General features: G+C 48.9%; 1 protein-coding gene across 17 annotated transcripts in view; it reads left to right on the forward strand.

Moving 5' to 3' along the window:
• STXBP5 (syntaxin binding protein 5) overlaps window positions 1-18,387 on the forward strand; it is a 1,512,194-nt gene that overhangs the window by 1,424,754 nt on the left and 69,053 nt on the right. For all 17 annotated transcript variants that reach the window (XM_078649248.1, XM_078649254.1, XM_078649249.1 and 14 more), the window contains one exon: window positions 2,682-2,793. In XM_078649248.1, the coding sequence (XP_078505374.1) occupies window positions 2,682-2,793 (112 nt within the window). The remainder of the gene's footprint in view (window positions 1-2,681; window positions 2,794-18,387) is intronic.

The following is an 18,387-nucleotide window of genomic DNA, read 5'->3' on the forward strand; positions in this document are numbered from 1 at the left end:
CATTCTAACTCTGACTTTGGCTTACTGTGGTTGTGCGGAGTGCGTGCCCTTTTACTGTTGGGTTTTGCAAGATTCAAATGGCCGCGAGACTGTAATCTATGCATGGCTCGTGTCCACTTACCAGGATGTTAGGCGGCGTTTGAAAATGACCATGTGCCCTGACCTGTGTCATGGATGGCACAGGGTCAGACTGATTTGCATATAGCCATGTCTGAACTGGGGTGGCTGAGTGAACTAAAGAATGGTGATGGATTAAACCCAGATCAGTTGACTGGGGGTGAGTGTTTGATTTGTTCAAACGCTCCGTCCATCATCCCCTTTTGTATCGCTGTGTCATGGATGTGTCTTCTCCTGCTGCCACCACGAGTCTTCGCTGCGAGCACTGTGTTGCACTCTGCATGAGTCAGCATTAATCGTCACTTGTCGGTGGACCTTCGCGCTTGGGAGTTGCGAGACAATGATGGAACCGCGTTGTCACCATGATGACTGCTAGACCCCCAATTAGACAGCGTACCAGTCCATGCACTGCATGCTCTAAGGATACAGGAAGTGATGTGCGGCATGTGTGCACTAGAAGCATGAAGGGGAGTGGATTTCTGTTGTGCGGTGGCCTTTATTCTATCTGCTGTTTGAGATAAGGCTTTGCAAACTTGAACATGCGCGGTGAGGTACAGACCTGACAGGGAAACAGAAGATATGGGAACACTGGCGCTCTTGCACAATACTTAAAATTGGAAGCGGAGTGGGGTTTTGTTTCTCGGGTGGGGGATCGCTCACCAGGGGAATTTGAAATATTTTTATGACTGCCTACACTTGCCCTAGTTTTTTGATGATGTTTTATTATGTTTATTTTATTTATTTATTTTGTCGTTCTCATTGTTTGTTACATGGTGATGTATGAGGGGGTGTATGCTATTCTATTTTTCTGCTTAAGTTTATGCTAAATGCAAGTTGGATTTACTCTTTCTCAATGATTATAGAGTCTCGTACACTGGCTTGCGGTATTGCGGATGCGGTAATGGTGTGCATGTGGTGAGGTTTTGCGTTCTTGTTTGTAGTTGTAGGGTTGTGATTATCTTAGTAGGGAGTAGTAGGGAGGTGAGTATCCTAATAAAGAGTTGTAAGGCGTGAGTACCCTAGTACAGAGTTGTAGAGTGGTGAGTACCCAAGCTGTAGGGTGATGGATACCCTAGTACAGAGATGTAGGGTGATGGATACCGTAGAACAGATATTTAGGGTGATGAGTACCCTAGTACAGAGTTGTGGGGTTGGGAGTACCCTAGTGCAGAGTTGTAGGGTTGTAAATACCCTAGTGCACAGTTGTAGGGTGGTCAGTACCCTAGTACAGAGTTATAGGATGGTTAGTACCCTAGTACAGAGTTGTAGGGTGGTGAGTACCCTAATACACTGCTGTAGGGTTGTAAGTACCCTAGTACACTGCTGTAGGGTTGTAAGTACCCTAGTACAGAGTTGTAGGGTTGTAAGTACCCTAGTACAGAGTTGTAGGGTGGTGAGAACCCTTGCACACAGTTGTCGGGTTATGAGTACCCTAGTACAGAGTTGTGGGGTAGTGAGTACACTAGTTCAGAGTTGTGGGTTTGTGTGAACTTCAGTGCTGAGTGGGTCTACTTTTGTGTTGCAGGTGTGCATATTTGATTAATGCGTGAAATATGTTTGCCTGAGATTCTTGGTCAGAGGTACAGGGTGTGTTGTGTGTTACGTCTCGTCACCTGTGGTCTCGGTATGCTTGTATATTTATGTTCCCTAAGAAAGGAGGATGGGTAGATCTTAATGTTTTTAATTGATTCCGAAAGTGTTGAATGCTTTAGGAGTTAACGTTGGCTTTAGGAATATTCTGCTAATGCATGCATCCTTATCGACATCTTCCCTACTGCTCAGCCAGGATGAGTGCTGGAGTGCTTAGTGATGAATGGAATGCTGAATGCTTGGAGATATCATAGAATGTATGGGTGCCTGGTGATGTGCTAAGTATCAGTTGGAGAGTGCAGGCTGCGCAGCAGGGAGGCTGCTCCTGTTGGGGCTATCTCTTATCATCTACCTACTTACATGGAACTTACCTTGTAACTAAGCTTAATAAACCATCTATAGAATATACACCTCGGTAATGGGCTTTTTTATTACAACAGTATGCTTTGCTTAAAAACACATTTCCATAGTTAGTGTTATGTTCTGAAACACGTGCGGTGACTGTCCTGTGATTGTTAAACTGTGCTGTGTTTAAGAAGAATGGTTGCAAACTTGAATTTACAAAGACAGGCTAATTTGTCAGTAATGTAATTTGAAACGGTTTCTTGTTGTTTTAATAAGTGAACTATATACTGTTGTTTGCTTTAGAGCTGCTGCTCAGATCCAGAAGTTTATTCTACAGCACATCTGTTGTCTATTAACCTTCAGAATTAGTAGTTACCTTATGGTGTTCTGTTCACATAGCCATTTACTGTTGCTGTGGTTGGACTTGTGAATTAGACTCTTCCTGTATTAACACAATTTATCTTGGCCTTTGATTTGCTCAGTAAATATTAATGAAATGTTGAAAACAATGAATGACTGTTTTGTGAAATTGCTTTACCATATTCGATTTTTTTTAATCTTGAATATTGTACTAATTATTCAGTACTAAAATCCTGAAATATTAATGCAGTCATTTTTCTGTCATGAAGGAGATGCTCGGTGAACTCTTCACACCAGTAGAAACACCAGAGGCACCCAACAGAGGTTTTTTTAAAGGTTTGTTTGGCGGAGGTGCACAGTCGCTTGACAGAGAAGATCTCTGTAAGTTTATTTATTTACTTCAAAATAACTGAGACATCAACTTTATTCAATGGGTGTGCTTCATATGGAAAGTATGTTTGAATGCTTGTATTGATCAGTTAAAGGGAAAGATTCACAAATTCCACATAGGTGTGCATGTACTATTTAGATAGCTTTCCAATTATTTGGGGGAACTATGTCTGTTGTACTCTATCATTCCGATATGTTTTTTCAATCTTCTGGAGACTACAACCCTGTTTTAAAACCCCTAAGTCCTCAGGTAAATCCAAGGCTCAGAGACAACTTACCAACTTGGCTCAGGAAACCAGGTGGATGGACGCCCAAGAACCACCTCGATAATACTTTGGGTGATGCATTCTGGGTGATGATCAGTCCAGTGAGACTTACAGGAACCTTTCTTTTTTTGTGAGCTCTCAAACTCCTTCCACCATAGACCGATACCCACAAGAATCCACTTTATATGTGTATATATATCTATATATATATATATATATATATATACACCAGGAAACTCCTCCAAATGAAAGAGCAGAGGCCACATAGGGGAAACCATGGAGGCATCTTTATTTAATGAGCGTCAAATGCATTTCAGCCTAAACGGACTTCGTCAGCTCCTAAATGTTCAGGAGGCTTTCAACTCTGCATTATATGTGTCCTGCCACGCTACAATTGGTAGTCGCCCGCTCCGCCCCTCAGATCTTCGCTCACCAATCACAGTTCACGGCTTTTATGTGAACTGCAACTCCCAGGATACATTTCTTTCCCAGGTAGGTGGTGCGTGGGGATTGCTTGATAATGTCCAAGTGGTTGTGCGGGATGCAGGGTAGGGCACGGTGTTAATGTAGCCCATTTCCTTTTGAATTAAATTCCAAATGCCTCCTCGTGTCCCCAGGACCGCTTCAGCCCCCAAGTTCAGGATTGCTTTAGGCGAGGGCAGGAATGACAATGCTTCCTGCCCGACTTGAGGTGGATAACCTCACTGCAACTGCCCTATCTTCTCCCAAACTGAAAGGCAGGCCCGGACCAATCCAATACATTGGAACCCAACAAAGAATTGCCGGAGCAACAACCAGTGATGTCCTGGCTATCTTGTGAAGCGGGGGCCTCTGTAACGCGTCTCTGGCTGACGCATGCAATATCACTAGGAAACTCCTCCAAATAAAAGAGCAGAGGCCACATAGGGGAAACCATGGTGGCCTCTTTATTTAATGACCGGCGCATGCATTTCAGCCTAAATGGCCTTCGTCAGCGCTTAAATGTTCAGGAGGCTTTCAACTCCGTATTATGGGGCAGATTAGGATGGCGGATGGACCTGCGTCCCTCCGCCACCCCAGAGGTGGAGGGACCGTCCGCAGGGGCAGCGGCGGTCCCTCCGTGCAAATTACGATGTGACCGCCACTCTGGCGGTCCCATCCTGTATTAATAACATTGCGGCGGGTGCTGCTTCAAGCAGCACCCACCGCAATGTTAAAAATGCATGTATTACATTTACATGCACAAAGCGGCAGGCACCGCGCAGTGCCTGCCGCTTTGCGCATGTAAATGTTGGGGGGTACCATAGGTGCACCCCCGACACCCTGGGGGCCCGCAACGGGCCCCCAAAAGCCAAAGTCCACATGCTTTTCCACGGCGGAAAAGCCGCCACGGAAAAGCATGTCTCCGTGCAAATCCTAATTTGGCTGACGGTGTCTTACAGACACCGTCACCAAATAGCCCTCCCCACCCCGCGGATCAGCGGCGGACGGACCTGCCGTCCGCCGCTGGTCCAACCGCAATCCCACCGCCATCCTAATCTGGCGGTGGGTGTTCTATGTGGCTGCAGCGGTGAATCCGCATACTGCGGGCCGGCGGTGGCTTCCGCCGGCCCGGAGTATGCGGATTCACCGCAATCATAATGAGGCCCTATGTGTCCTGCCACGCTACAATTGGTAAGCGCCCGCTCCGCCCCTCAGATCTTCGCTCACCAATCACAGTTCACGGCTTTTATGTGGACTGCAACTCCCAGGATATATTTCTTTCCCAGGTAGGTGGTGTGTGGGAATTGCTTGATAATGTCCAAGTGGTTGTGCCGTATATGTGTATATATATATACACACACACACACACACACACACACACACACACACACACACACATATACATTTTACGACTTTATTAAAATTAACAGCCTAATCAAGAGCAGATAATGTGTATGGATGTATCTCTAGAAACAAACAATATAGTGGCAGTGAAAACAATTATCTGAAAGAGACTGTAGTTATAGATTCCTTACCTAAGAATTAACCCCAGGCGTCAGACTGGATCCAGAGAAAGTTTTTTTGTAGCAGTAGCCCTGGGCGACGGTAGGTGGCGTCAGTCGACTCCGCATCTGTCATCGGCGTCATGGTCGCCGGGAGAGACGTTGCGGTGTCTACTTAGATGACGCCCCTGTGCACTGACGTCAGTTGTTTCTTTTTCCGCGCCAACCAGCGCAGACCCGGAGAGACCGTGCTCCTTAGTCTTTTTTGACTAACCCTTTTTTGACTTTTGTCTATATCTTTTTCGAGTCTTGGACTCCTGGTACACGAGGGATGATTCATCGTCGGACTGGCTTTAAGCCCTGTGAATCCTGTCACAAGTTGATGTCGGTCACCGAGCCGAACCTCGTGCGCCTTTGGTGCCTGGAGAGCGACTATGATTCTGAAACCATGCAACGACTGCAGGGTCATAAACCTGAAGTCGTTGTGGAAGCGGTGCCGAAAGCTTTTGGAGGTCTGGCAGTCTGCTCCACGCCATTTGAGGTCCCCGTCGAGAGGAAGGTCGGGAGACTGGTCGCGGAGTCATCACCATTCCTCCTCAAAGTCTTCGCACTCCTCCGATAAGTCGAAGCACAAGAAGATGGCGAAGAAGCATAGTCACTCTTCGCCTTCTCCCTATCCGTCGGCCGACGAACGAGGAAGCCTGAGCGTCATCGTATGTTCTGAGCCCACTGGGACGGCTCCATGCTTCCCTCCCTTTCCCGGAGTCGAAGCATCCTCTGCCAGACTTCATGCCTTTTATGAAGCTCTCTATAGCATTTTGGTCAGCCCGACTCCGCTGTTGCGCCTTCGGGCCCCGCGGATCCGGCTGGGGTCCTGGGCCTTCGATGCCGGTGGCTCCGGCCTCAGTCCCGAAGGGCCCACATGGATCCATGCCTGGGTCCGGATTGGCGCCGGTCGCCCTCACGGTACCTTCCTTGGTGCGGATTCCATTGATGACACCCCGACAATGGTTGTGCCCCCAAATGGTGTCGACCTCACCCTCACCCCGACTTGGACCCAGCGCAGGAGGGTACTTTTCTACTTTCACCCCTAGCGTTCCCTATCACCCTCAGTGGCAGCCAGAGGAGGGTGAGGAGGAATGGGAGGGGTCAGTTGACCCTCCAGCAGACCAACTTGAGGAGCTGGACTGGCGAGACGAGTTGGGTGATGTCAGTGTTCTGGATACCTCCCCATTCCTTGGTATGCTTTCTATCCCTACCGTGGCTACAGAGGAGGGTGCTTCCTACGCTGTGGTGTTGCGTTGGGCGGCTGAGGCCTTGGGCCTCGAGCTTCCTATGGTGGTTGTCAGGACTAACCTCCTGACTGAGGTGCTTCAGCTGGCAGCAGCCTCTTCGGAGCCCCTGCTGCCTATTAATGAGTCTCTTGCTGACATCCTTCTGGGCACTTTGTCCAAGCCCAGCACAGGGGCACCTGTGGACAGGATGATTGCCTGATTGCCACAGCCCGGCTCCGAGTGACCCACTTTTCCTCTCCCAACACCCTACCCTTGGGAGCTTGGTGGTCCAAGCCTCATCCTCAAAAGGCACATTCCCTACTGCCCCCCCAGACCCAGATAGGGAATCCAAGAAGCTTGACCATCTTGGGAAGAAGATGTTTTCTTCCGCCAGCTTAGGACTGTGGTCGGTGAACACCGCATGTCACTTGGGCCGTTATGCACACACTGTGTGGGATACGGTCGCGCAAGTGCTCCCACAGTTTCCGGAGGAGGCCCGGGCAGTGGTCTCCCACGCTGGTGCTGAGGGTCGAGACGCAGCTAAGTTCACCATCCGGTGTGGGCTGGATACTGCCGACTCACTGGATAGGAAGGTTTCCATGTCAGTAGCCCTGCAGCGGTATGCCTGGCTTCTCTGAGGATGTCTAATCTACACTTTTGGACATGCCCTTTGATGGCTGTCGCTTGTTTGAAGACAAGGCGCACAACGCGCTCGAGCGCTTCAGGGACTCTAGAGCTACGGGCAGATCTTTGGGCCTCCCAGCAACTTTTTGCCCCATGCAGTCTGTCTTTCGCCCCTTGCTTGCCTACGGAAGGGGTGCCCCACCACGTTCTGCCCAGAGCCAAGCAACCCAGCCTATGCGTGGCCGGGGATGACGGACCCAGCGGGCGGGCCAGTTCATCAATCCCCCCCCCCCCCCCCCCCCCCCCATCCTATCCTGCAGCAGCCTCCAAATCTTCCTAGTCCGACTTTTCAGGGCCACCCGTTGCCAGTGGGCGGCAGCATCCACCATCACCTCCCCCACTGGCATTACATCAGGTCTAACAGGTGGGTTTTGCTCATAGTCGGAAGGGGCTACTCCCGCCCCTTCGAGACTGCCCCTCCCTCCATGCTACCAACACTCTATTGCATGTTGGAGGAACACTTGGCCCTTCTCCGTCAGGAAGTTACGGCTCTATTGGCCAAGGGAGCTATTATTATTATTATTATATGAAACTTGTAACGCGCTCAGCTTACCCAGGGGCATCCCGGCGCGACAGACCAAAAAAGAAGAGACTCGATTAATCACTACTGTGGAAACAAGTAGGTTTTAAGAAGTTTCCTGAATAGTAGGATCTTGGGCTCTGAGCAAATCTTGAGGGGCAGAGAGTTCCACAGAGTCGCCACCTGCACCGAGAAGCGCCTGCCCCCAGTACGAGCTCTCCTAACTCTCGCTGACTGCAGAAGATGTTTTTGGTCCGAGCGCAAAAGGCGTGGGGGCTTATAAGGACGGGCCATATTAGCAAGGATGGGGGGGCCTTTGCCATGCAGAATTTTATGGGCCGTACACAGCGCCTTAAATTTCACCCGCTCCTTCACGGGGAGCCAGTGAAGCGCTTTGAGGGCCGGGGCGGCAGACTGCCTTCTGGGAATCTCTATCAAGACTCTGGCAGCTGCATTTTGCACCTGTTGGAGGGTTTTAAAGGTCGCTTCGGGAGCGCCGAGAAACAGGGCATTCCCATAGTCAAGCCTCGATAGGATTAAACCACGTATCAAAAGCTTCTTAGCTGGATCCGGAAGCAGTGGTAACACCTTTCGGGCTGACTTCAGCAGGCCGAAGCAGACCCCCGCGGTCTTCCTGGCGTGGGCCCTGAAGGACAGATCTCCCTCCAACCATACTCCCAAGGACTTGATCTCCTTCTTGGGAGATGGTGGATCACCAAGAGACCCGGGCCAACAGCTAGCAATAATGGAGGGACTGGAGTTACCCAGGAGCATCAGCTCGGTTTTTCCTCCATTAAGCTTTAAAGCAGAGTTGGACATCCAACGGTAAACATTTGCCAGGCAGTCGTGTAACACCTTGGGTTGTTCCGCCAACTGAGTGAGGCCCACCACCAGCTGAGTATCATCAGCATAGCTGATGATCTTCACCCCCGAAGGGGCTACCACTCTTTCAAGTGGAGTCATATATGTATTAAATAAAGTAGGGCTCAGCGATGAGCCCTGCGGGACTCCACATTGAAGAGGGAATAGGGAAGACTGCTCTACTCCTTCCCAGACTTGGTAGAAACGGTTGGAAAGAAAAGATCCCAGCCATTTCAGGGCCGTCCCTGAGACACCTACCTCTGACAGGCGTTGGAGGAGCACCTGATGACTCACGGTATCGAAGGCAGCACTCAAGTCCAGGAGGATCACTGCCACTGATCCTCCTGTATCAAGAGTGCTCCTTGCTTCCTCCACTACCGCCAGCAGGGCTGTGTCCGTTCCCTGGCCAGGGCGGAAACCAGTCTGGGAGTCTCCCAACAGGCGGTTGGACTCTAGATGGTAAGAGAGCTGACGGTTAACCAGCTTCTCGGCAATTTTTGAGAACCCAGGCAGAAGCGAAATTGGCCTGAAGTTGGACAAGTTGGAGGGATCCAAACCTGGTTTTTTCAATAAGGCTTTTACCACTGCCCTTTTCCATCTCCGTGGCACTATGCCATGAGAGAGAGAAAGATTGATAAGGTCGGTCAGCGGGGTTGACAAAGTATTAGCCACCAGCTTAAGATATTTCATAGGCACTGGATCACTCGGAGATCCACTCTTCATCTCCAACAGGACCTTTGTAACCTCCTCTTCCGAGAAGGGGCCAAAGGAGGCTAGCTCAGTCGGACAACTTATTGGACTAACAGCCGGCTCAGAGATTTGAGGAGTAGCGGGCAGGGAGGATAGTATTTTCTCTATTTTTGAGTGAAAGAAACTAGCCAGTTCCTCACATTTGTCTTTAGGATTATCATGCACAACTGGTGGGACCGGGGCTTTCAAAAGTTCTTTAAAAATTTTGAACGATTCTCTTGGAGAATTACTTGCCCTCTCAATCCTATCACTAAAGAAGTTCTTTTTTGCATCCTTCAGTGCACTTTTATATTTCCTCATCTCTCTTTTATAGTTGGCCCGGCTTTCTTCCGTCTGCTCTCTCCTCCAGGCACGTTCAAGCCTTTTGCAAGAGGTTCTGCAACCCCTAAGTTCCGGGGTGTACCAGGGGGCAGAACCGATTCTTCTCTCCCTGATAAGCCTCCTTTTATTAGAAATCAGTAAGTCCAGAGAGTTAGTAAGCCATTCGCCCAAATGCTGATCAGCGATGTTGGGGTCATCTACAGGATAAGGGCAAGTTATATTTAGCTCTTCCACCCAACTGTCCACCGGCAGCTTCGACCAGAGTCGTTCCACAGTATGTTGTCTAGGTGCGGGGTCTCCTGTGCCAGAAGTAGGTCATGGTTGCTACTCTCACTACTTCCTGGTGCCCAAGAAGTACAAAGGCCTGCGTCCTATCTTAGACCTCAGGGACGTCAACCGCTTCCTCTGGAAGGAGAAGCCCAAAATGTTAACCTTGGCTCAGGTCCTGTCTGCCCTCGATCCTGGACACTGAATGGTAGCGTTGAACTTGCAGGACGCTTATTTTCACATCCTTGTCTTGCCTTCCCACCGGCGTTACCTATGATTCACAGTAGGCCATGAGCACTTTCAGTTTACCGTGCTCCCCTTTGGCCTTACCAGCGCCCCCCTGGTTGTTCACAAAGGTGATGGTCGCAGCTCATCTGCGCAGATCAGAGTTTCCAGTCTTTCCCTATCTCGACGACTGGCTGTTGAAGGCGGGCTCGCCCTAGGATGTCGTCTCCCACCTCCAAACTATGGCGGACCTCCTGCATTCACTGGGGTTCACTATCAACGTGCCAAAGTCTCACCTGATTCCCTCTCAGAAGCTCTTTTCATTGGGGCAGTTCTGGATACAGCGCAGTTTCGGGCCTATCCTCCCGAGCAGCGAGTACGGGATATTCGGGCTATGATACCGATATTTCAGTCTCTATCCTGGATTTCTGTGAGAATGAGACTGAGGCTGCTGGGCCCCATGGCCTCCTGCATTTTGCTGGTAGCTCATGCCAGATGGCATAGGCAGGCTCTGCAGAGGGACCTGAAGTTCCAGTGGGTGCAGCATCAGGGCAATCTTTCCAATGTGGTCCAGATCTCAGAGGGGACTGCGAGTCAGTTGCAGTGGTGGCTAACAAACCAGGATTGGGTCGACATCAGATCCCTCTCCCTTCTCCAACTAGAGTTCACATTGGTGATAGATGAGTCACTCCTGGAATGGGGCGGCCACATGTGAGAGGCGGAGATCAGGGGTCTCCGGTCTCTGGCGGAGTCTGAGCTCCACATCAACTTTTTGGAGCTCCGAGCGATCCTTCCCGTACTGAAGGCATTCATTCCTTCTGTTAAAGGAAGAGTAGTGTAGGTGTTCACGGACTACACCATCGCCATGTGGTACTGCAACAAACGGGGCTCTTCGCCTTTGCTGGAACATCAGGGCATATCCTGGTGTTTCAACACCTGGCGGGTTCCCTGAACACCAGGGCGGACTAACTCAGCCACCGGTGCATGATGGATCACAAATGGCTTCTTCACTCGGAGGTGGTGCAAGGTCTTTTTCAGCAGTGGGGAGACCCTTTCGTCGCAAGTGGAATTGCGGCCTCCTGTACGCCTTTCACCTGTGCCACTTCTACCCAGAGTGCTAAAGAAGATCAAGCGCGACTGGGCCCAAGTAATTCTTGTGGTTCCGGACTGGGCACAAACGGCCACCTGCATCAATGTTGCCGTTTGCGAATCCTTAATTGCGAAAATTAAGGAATCGCAATTAAGAATTCGCAAACGGCAATGCATGAATAAATCACAATTTTTTTTGCGATTTCCTATTTTTCCCTAATTGCGATTCACAATTTGCGAATCGCAATTACGGAAAACCCTTGCCGTTGATTCCTATGGGCCAAGAGGCCCATAGGAATTAATGAGAAGGCATTTACAATTTGCAATTTTCAATTTGCGAATCGCAAATTGAAAATGCAATTCCAAGGGTGCAGGGGGGGGTCCAAAGAACCCCTCCCTGCACCCCTGAAATTAAACTTAAGTGCAATTTACACACACACATGTCCCAAGGACGTGTGTGTGTAAAATGCAACTTTCAAAAATGCATTTTTGTGCATGTTTGAAGGTTTTCGGTAAATTAGCACGAGGTTCAACCTCATGCTAATTTACCACTTCCAAATTGCTAATTCGCAATTTAAAAATGATCATGCATTGCATTTCAGAAATCTGAAATTGCGATTTCTGAAATGCAATCGCAATTTTAGAAATCGCAACATGATTGCGATTCCTAAAATTGCGAAATACATGATGCATTCCAATTTTGATAATTGCATTCGCAAACGGCCGAAAATTGCGATTCGCACCGTTTGCGAATGCAATTATCGTTGATGCATGTGCCCGAAAGAGTCTGGTGCCATGAGCTCTTGAGCATGGCCATCAATCCTCCAAACAGACTGCCTCTTCAGGAGGATCTTTTTTCGCAGCAGCAGAGGGACAGTTCACCTGAACCTGTCCAGCCTCCACCTCCTTTCGTGGAGATTGAGCGGCGACAGTTGACAGCTTTCGACCATCCTCCCGAATGGAACACATTTGTGACATGGTGTACAGCGAAGGCTGTGGATACCCTTTCTGCCCTCCTTTCAGAGATCCTCCTCTTCATTCTTTCCTTGGCCCAGCAGGGCTCCTCTCTGGGCACTCTTAAAGGCTATCTTTCGTCCATTTCGCCTTTCTTCGCCTTCCTGATCAGCCTTCTCTTTTCAAGTCCCCTATTGTAAACCGATTTCTAAAAGGCATTACTCCTCTCTTTCCTTTCGTAATGCCCCAGTGGGACTTGAATCTTGTACTTATCTTGTGTGTGCTCCCTTTGAGCCACTACATAATTGTCCCCTTTGTCTTCTTTCTTTAAAGAATGCTTTCCTGCGTGCCATCTCCTCTGCTCGCAATGTGAATGAGCTTCAGGCTCGGTCTTCCAAGCCTCCCTTTCTTTCTGTTCATCCGGACAAAGTGGTCCTTCGCACTAGGCCCTCTTTTCTGTCCAAAGTGGTTTCCTCTTCCCACATAGATCCAGACCATCACATTGCCCACCTTCTCCCCGGCTCTGCACCCGTCTTGACCCAAAACACGGGCTGTCCTTTTACCTTGACCGCACTAAAGAATTTCTGGTGGACACTCAACTCTTTGTGGGTTATGTGCGCGCCAAGAAAGGTCGGGCCGTGCACAAACCTACCACCTCTTGATGGGTTGTCCACTCCACCAGGGCGACGGCAGTCACTACTGGTTTGGACGTGGAGTTCCGCTGGTTGACATCTGCCAGGCAGCCACGTGGGCATCCCTGCACACGTTCACTAGACATTACTGCCTGGACAGCCAAGTCCGGAGAGACAGCTTTTTTGGCTGTTCTGTTCTTCAGGACTTTCTGGTGTGAACTTAGTTCGCAGACCCACCTCCGGGGTTGGTATTGCTGGGGTATCTATTCTAAGGTAAGGAATCTATAACTACAGTCTCTTTCAGGTAAACAAGTTACTTACCTTTGTTGTATCTGTAAGAGACATATGTAGTTATAGATTCTTTACCGCCCCACCCATCCTCCCCGTTCTGCGAACTGACTTTTAGGGATAGGGACTCCCTTCTAGGGCCCTAGTTATGTGCACCAGTGGTCAGTGTCTTGCATGGCTCTGCTGACAAGAAAGGGTGAAGGCCCAAAGATTCCAGGGCTATATCAGTTTTCACAGGATTTTGTACAAGCAAAGGAAGCACACTCAAAGCTCTGGACCTCTTGAGCTTTCTAAAATTGTACAGTTTTGAAAGGGGAAGAGTGTGTATTCCATTTCTATGACCGTATTATTTTTAAGGCTAAATCCTGTTTTCAAAGTGTTCCATTCAAGAGACAAGATTGTTCCAAATTTGAACAGGAATCTTTATTAGTGCATTTTTGAACATGGACAGCCGACACGTGTTTCGCCCCTTGTGGCGATTGGCGCCAGGGCTTTCTCAAGTCTATTTAAACATTCATTTTCATATACAATGCACTTCTTCCAATTTTTCTGGTCGGTTTGTTCCAACATCAAAGTTTTTTCTGAACTATAAATTTCGAGATAAATCTCCTGGTGCACTATGGTCTCTACCGGAACGCCGAGTCCTGCAAGGTTCTTGCATGGCTCTGCGCCTCTGGCGTGGAACGTCGTGTCAGAACTGATGTCAGCATGGAGGGGCGGCGTCTAAGTAGACACCAAAACGCCATCCCGGGAATCACGATGACGGACGCGGAGTCGTCCAACGCGCAGGGGTACTGCTACGAAAAAATGTCTCCGCATCCAGTCTGACACCTGGGGGGTAATTCTAATGTAAGGAATCTATAACTACATATGTCTCTTACAGATACATTGTTACCTAAGGTAAGTAACTTGTTCATTAAGCAAAATATTTAAAATTACAACATTGTGATGTTGTTTTAGAAGTTGCATTGAATGAAGAAACCAGTGTTTGTTAACCAACCCCTAGCTAAACGTGCCCATCTGGGGGGTTTTCAATTGGCCTCTAGCAGAACAAAAAGGTGTGTGTTCTTCCTTGAAGGTAACTTTTTGCCTTTATGGCAATAACAGCCTGGCTGAAAAGGCCAGGCTGACTAAGGAGAACTGATGACCTTCTCGGAGGATGGTTGCAGCTCAGCCCACTGATACCAAATCTCCCAGGAAGATTACTCTTTGCCTAATCCGCGTCTGTACAAGGCTTAAATATACTTTTCTGATTATTTTGAAAGGGGCAGGCCTCATAGTAATTGATGTACAATGCAAGAATTAGCATATTATTCATGTTACTGCACCTTCATGTAATTCTATCACACACTGTAAATCATATAAACACATATATATAAGAATAGTAAATGCACTATCAAAAAGAAAATGTAATACTTTATACATTTGTAATCAATAATAAATGCAGCATGTGTTTTTGAATTTGTATTCAGACAAATGAACATTCAAATACATGAAATGCATTTGGGGGAACACAAGCAGATAAATGCAAAGATGACATCAAGTCATAACACTAAAACTCATGATTGTCCACCGAGCAACTGCAGGTTTACATTGAATGCATATTTACTATTTATCTTTTTATCTTCAGATGGAAAATATTTGCATGTCAAAAAGGATATTCCTTATTTTGTTCCTGCCCTCCCCTGGCTCACATAAAATGGATGTTTGGTTTACTTTCTCACACCTATTGCCACAGCAATGTCTACTTCAAGTAGACAGTAGTCGTAAATTTAGAAACACTTTGTGACTATTATCTAATGTACCTGTCTAAAGTTTTTCAGCATTCAAAGCCAACCAGATGTTGGCTACTCAATACATACCACTCAAAACATTTGTAGGTAGCTCCTATTTTGTACAAGGACCTTCCCTTTGGATCACTCTCCAGCATCTGAGATTGGACGTGAACTGTCTGAAGGTCTGCAAGGGACTGATGGTCCACATCTTCAAATCAGCCTAAGACTATATGGCACACCAGCATTCCTTGTATGATCAACACTTCTAATTGCGGATTCTTCACCTTACAATACTGCCCTGTTGCCAGAGTGGATCCAGAAAACTCTTCTCAAGCGATTATCGCACGCGTCGCCAGGTAGCACCATGCTGCTCTATGTTGACTCCATACCGCCGCAGAAGTGACTTAGCACAGCAGCATGTTAGTGGGTTTGGTGTCAGTTCCTTTCTTTCTACACCTTCCGACTTAGGTTTGGAGCTTCGCTTCCAATTTCGCTGGCCTTCCAACAACTCCTGAAAGTTGAACAAATTCCAGTGTGTTAGGGAATGATGCCCTCTCCGAAGACTACATATTTCAAAACATGCAGCGACTGTAAAAAAACAGATGTTGGCCACAGATTCACTCAAGGTGTGTCTCTGGTGCTTAAGTACGGGACCCAACTTGAAGCCCTGTCACAAGTTTACTCTCACACCTGAAAGAGATCCAGGACTGAGAAGCAAAGCTCTACGTTGCTTAACAAATGAAGTTGTGGGCCTCATGTTAGTCGCGTTCCTGCTCCAAGTCGAGGGTGCAGACTCTCTCCCAAGACTGCTCATGTGAGAATTCAATTTTGTGATCCAATTCCTCTAGTAAGTTAATATTAACGTCCAACCTGATGCACAAGAAAGGGAAGTGAATTCAATCCCATCTCTCTGTTCTCTATCCAAAAAGAAGGCACGAGGGCATCGCTTTGTTAGTTGGTCTCCCTACAGATCTCTGGTTGCAGAGCTGATTCCATAGTTGATCCCTGTGCACTTTAAAAGTCTTCATTGGCAACGCCACAGCCAATTTACAGCCTTAAGGAGGCCATTCTGCAGGTATTTAAGGTTCTTCCCTCTGGTGTGCCTTAGAGCCCCAAGGACCCGCTGGTGCCCCAAGTCAGTTTACCACCAGCAGATCCATCTTTAGAACCATCTGACCCTCTTTGACCTGCTATGGGCTCTGTAGCAAATCTGATACAGGCTCCCACCGGTCTCCAAGACCTATGCTGCATCCTTCCTCGTCGATTCCAGTACCAGTTTCACCAGTGCCAGAGGATGATCCAGTGCTGATTCCGTTGTTTGACCCCAATTCTACTTGAACCCAATCCTAACTAGTGTTGCACTACGAATTTACTAAAGTTAACCGGTCTCCGTACAGCTGACATTGATTCAGTGTTTTTACTAGGGCAGACATGCCATCAAAGGCTCCAATATCTTTTTGGCTCTGATTCTGACCAAAGCTTGCCACCACCCAGAGAAGATGATGGTGCTGATGGGGATGATTTCTCCCTCAATATGATGAAAAATTTTACATTTGCTTACAAGAGGCCAGTTGGTTTTGTACGTCCCCTGATACTGGGTTGAATTCACCACTTGAACCACTGACAGATTGCATCATTTGTAGTAGTGGTCTGACGAGCAGCCGAGGTCTTGGACTTACCATTGCCCGCTGTTGAGATTAAAACACTGATTGATCTTACTTGACCTTCCCCCACGTCGGTCCCGGCGAGGACTCTCCCAACATTGCCCAGAACCCCGGTCGGGATCGACCCCCTCCTCATTCCCAAACCGATGGCGCTCAATGTCGATTCCGATCCCAGAAAGGACTTTTGTCCCTTTGTTCTTCCCTGGTGTGGATGTTTTGCTAGGAGGTAGGGAAGAGGACTGGGAGGGGCAGCTGGACCCACTTTACCTCACAAGCTTTAAGAAACTATGGACTGCGGGATGGACCTGGGTGAGGCCAGTGGTTTGGACACCTCCCCTGACACTGGCTTGCTTTCTCCTCCTACCGTGGCTACGGAGGAGGAAGCTTCCTATGCCGTGGTGGTGAGAAGGGCAGCCAAGCTCCTTGGCCTCGAGCTCTCTTCAGTGGCAGTCAGGACTAACCTCCTGACAGAGGTGCTTCAGCCTGCGGCTACCATTTCTGAACCCCTTTTGCCCTTGAATGAAGCCCTCTTCCATGTCCTTCTGGGCACTTAGTCCAAGCCCAGCCCAGCACAGGATAGGACAATAGCCCGCAGCCACCAAACTGAGCGACCCTGCATTCCTCACGCAAAATCCCTCCCCTGAGAGTTTGGTTTTCCAAGCTTCATCTCCAAAGGGCGCATTCCCTTCTGTACCCCAGATAGGGAATCCAAGAAGCTGGACCACCATGGGAAGAGGTTGTTTTCTTCATCCAGCTTGGCATTGCAGTCGGTGAATACTGCATTCTTCTTGGGCCGAAACTCTCATGCCATCTGGGATACAGTTGTGCATGTGTTGCCTCAGTGCCTGGAGGAGGCCCAGGTCGTTCACTTGCAGGCAGTTGTGGATGGGAGATACACAGCTAAATTCACCATACGTTGTGGTATGGACACCACTGACTCACTGGGCAGAACGGTTGCCTCGTCGGTAGCACCCAGACCTACGGTTCACGGTGGGTCACAAGCACTTTCAGCTTACCCTGCTCCCCTTTCGCTTTACCAGTCGGGCACAAAGGTGATGGTGGTGGTCGCAGCTCATCTGCACAGATCAAGGTCCCAGTTTTCCCCTAGCTTGACGATTGGTTTTTGAGTGCGCCCCAGGCTGTCTCCCACCTCCAGACTATGGCAAACCTGCACTTGCTGGGGTTCATGATCAATGTGCTGACGTACGACACACCTGACTTCCTCTCAGACACTCCCTTTCATCGGGGCGGTTTCGGACACAATGCAGTTTCGGGCATATCCCCCTGAGCAGCGAGTCTGGGATAGTCTGCATATGATACCGATGTTTCAGCCTTCATCTTGGGTTTCGGTAGGAATGACTCTGAGGCTGCTTGACCTCATGGCCTACTGCATCCTTGTGGTGGATCATGCAATGTGGCATATGAGGGCTCTGCAGTGGGACCTGAAGTTCCAGTGAGCACAACATATGGGGAATCTTTACGACTGCGTCCAGATCTCAGAGGGAACTGCACAACAACTGCAGTGGTGGCTAACGAACGAAGATTGGGTCAGAGGCAGATCCCTCTCCTTTCCCCAACCAGATCTAATGGTGGTGACAGATGCATCTCTCCTGGGATGAGGCAGCCGCCTGGGAGAGGTGGAGATCAGAGGCCTCTGGTCTCCGGCGGAGTCCGGTCTCCATATCTACCTTCTGGAGCTCTGGGCGATCAGACTGGCACTGAAGGCATTACTTCCCTTCCTCAAAGGGAAAGTGGTCCAGGTGTTCATGTACAACGCCACCGCCATGTGGTACAGCAACAAACAGGGCATGGTGGGGTCATGGACCCCTTGTCAAGAGGCTCTCCGCATCTAGACATGGCTGGAACATCAGGGCATAACCCTGGTGGTTTAACACCCTAAGGGTTCTCTGAATGCCGGAGCGGACAAACTCATCCATCAGTGCCTGGTCGATCACAAATTGTGTCTGTATCCAGAGGTGGCGTAAGGTCTCTTTCAGCGGTGAGGAGAGTCTTCGCTAGATCTGTTCGAGTCCGAAGAGAACGCGCAATGT

Source organism: Lissotriton helveticus, chromosome 6 (genome assembly GCF_964261635.1).
Source record: "Lissotriton helveticus chromosome 6, aLisHel1.1, whole genome shotgun sequence".
NCBI classification, from domain to species: domain Eukaryota; kingdom Metazoa; phylum Chordata; class Amphibia; order Caudata; family Salamandridae; genus Lissotriton; species Lissotriton helveticus.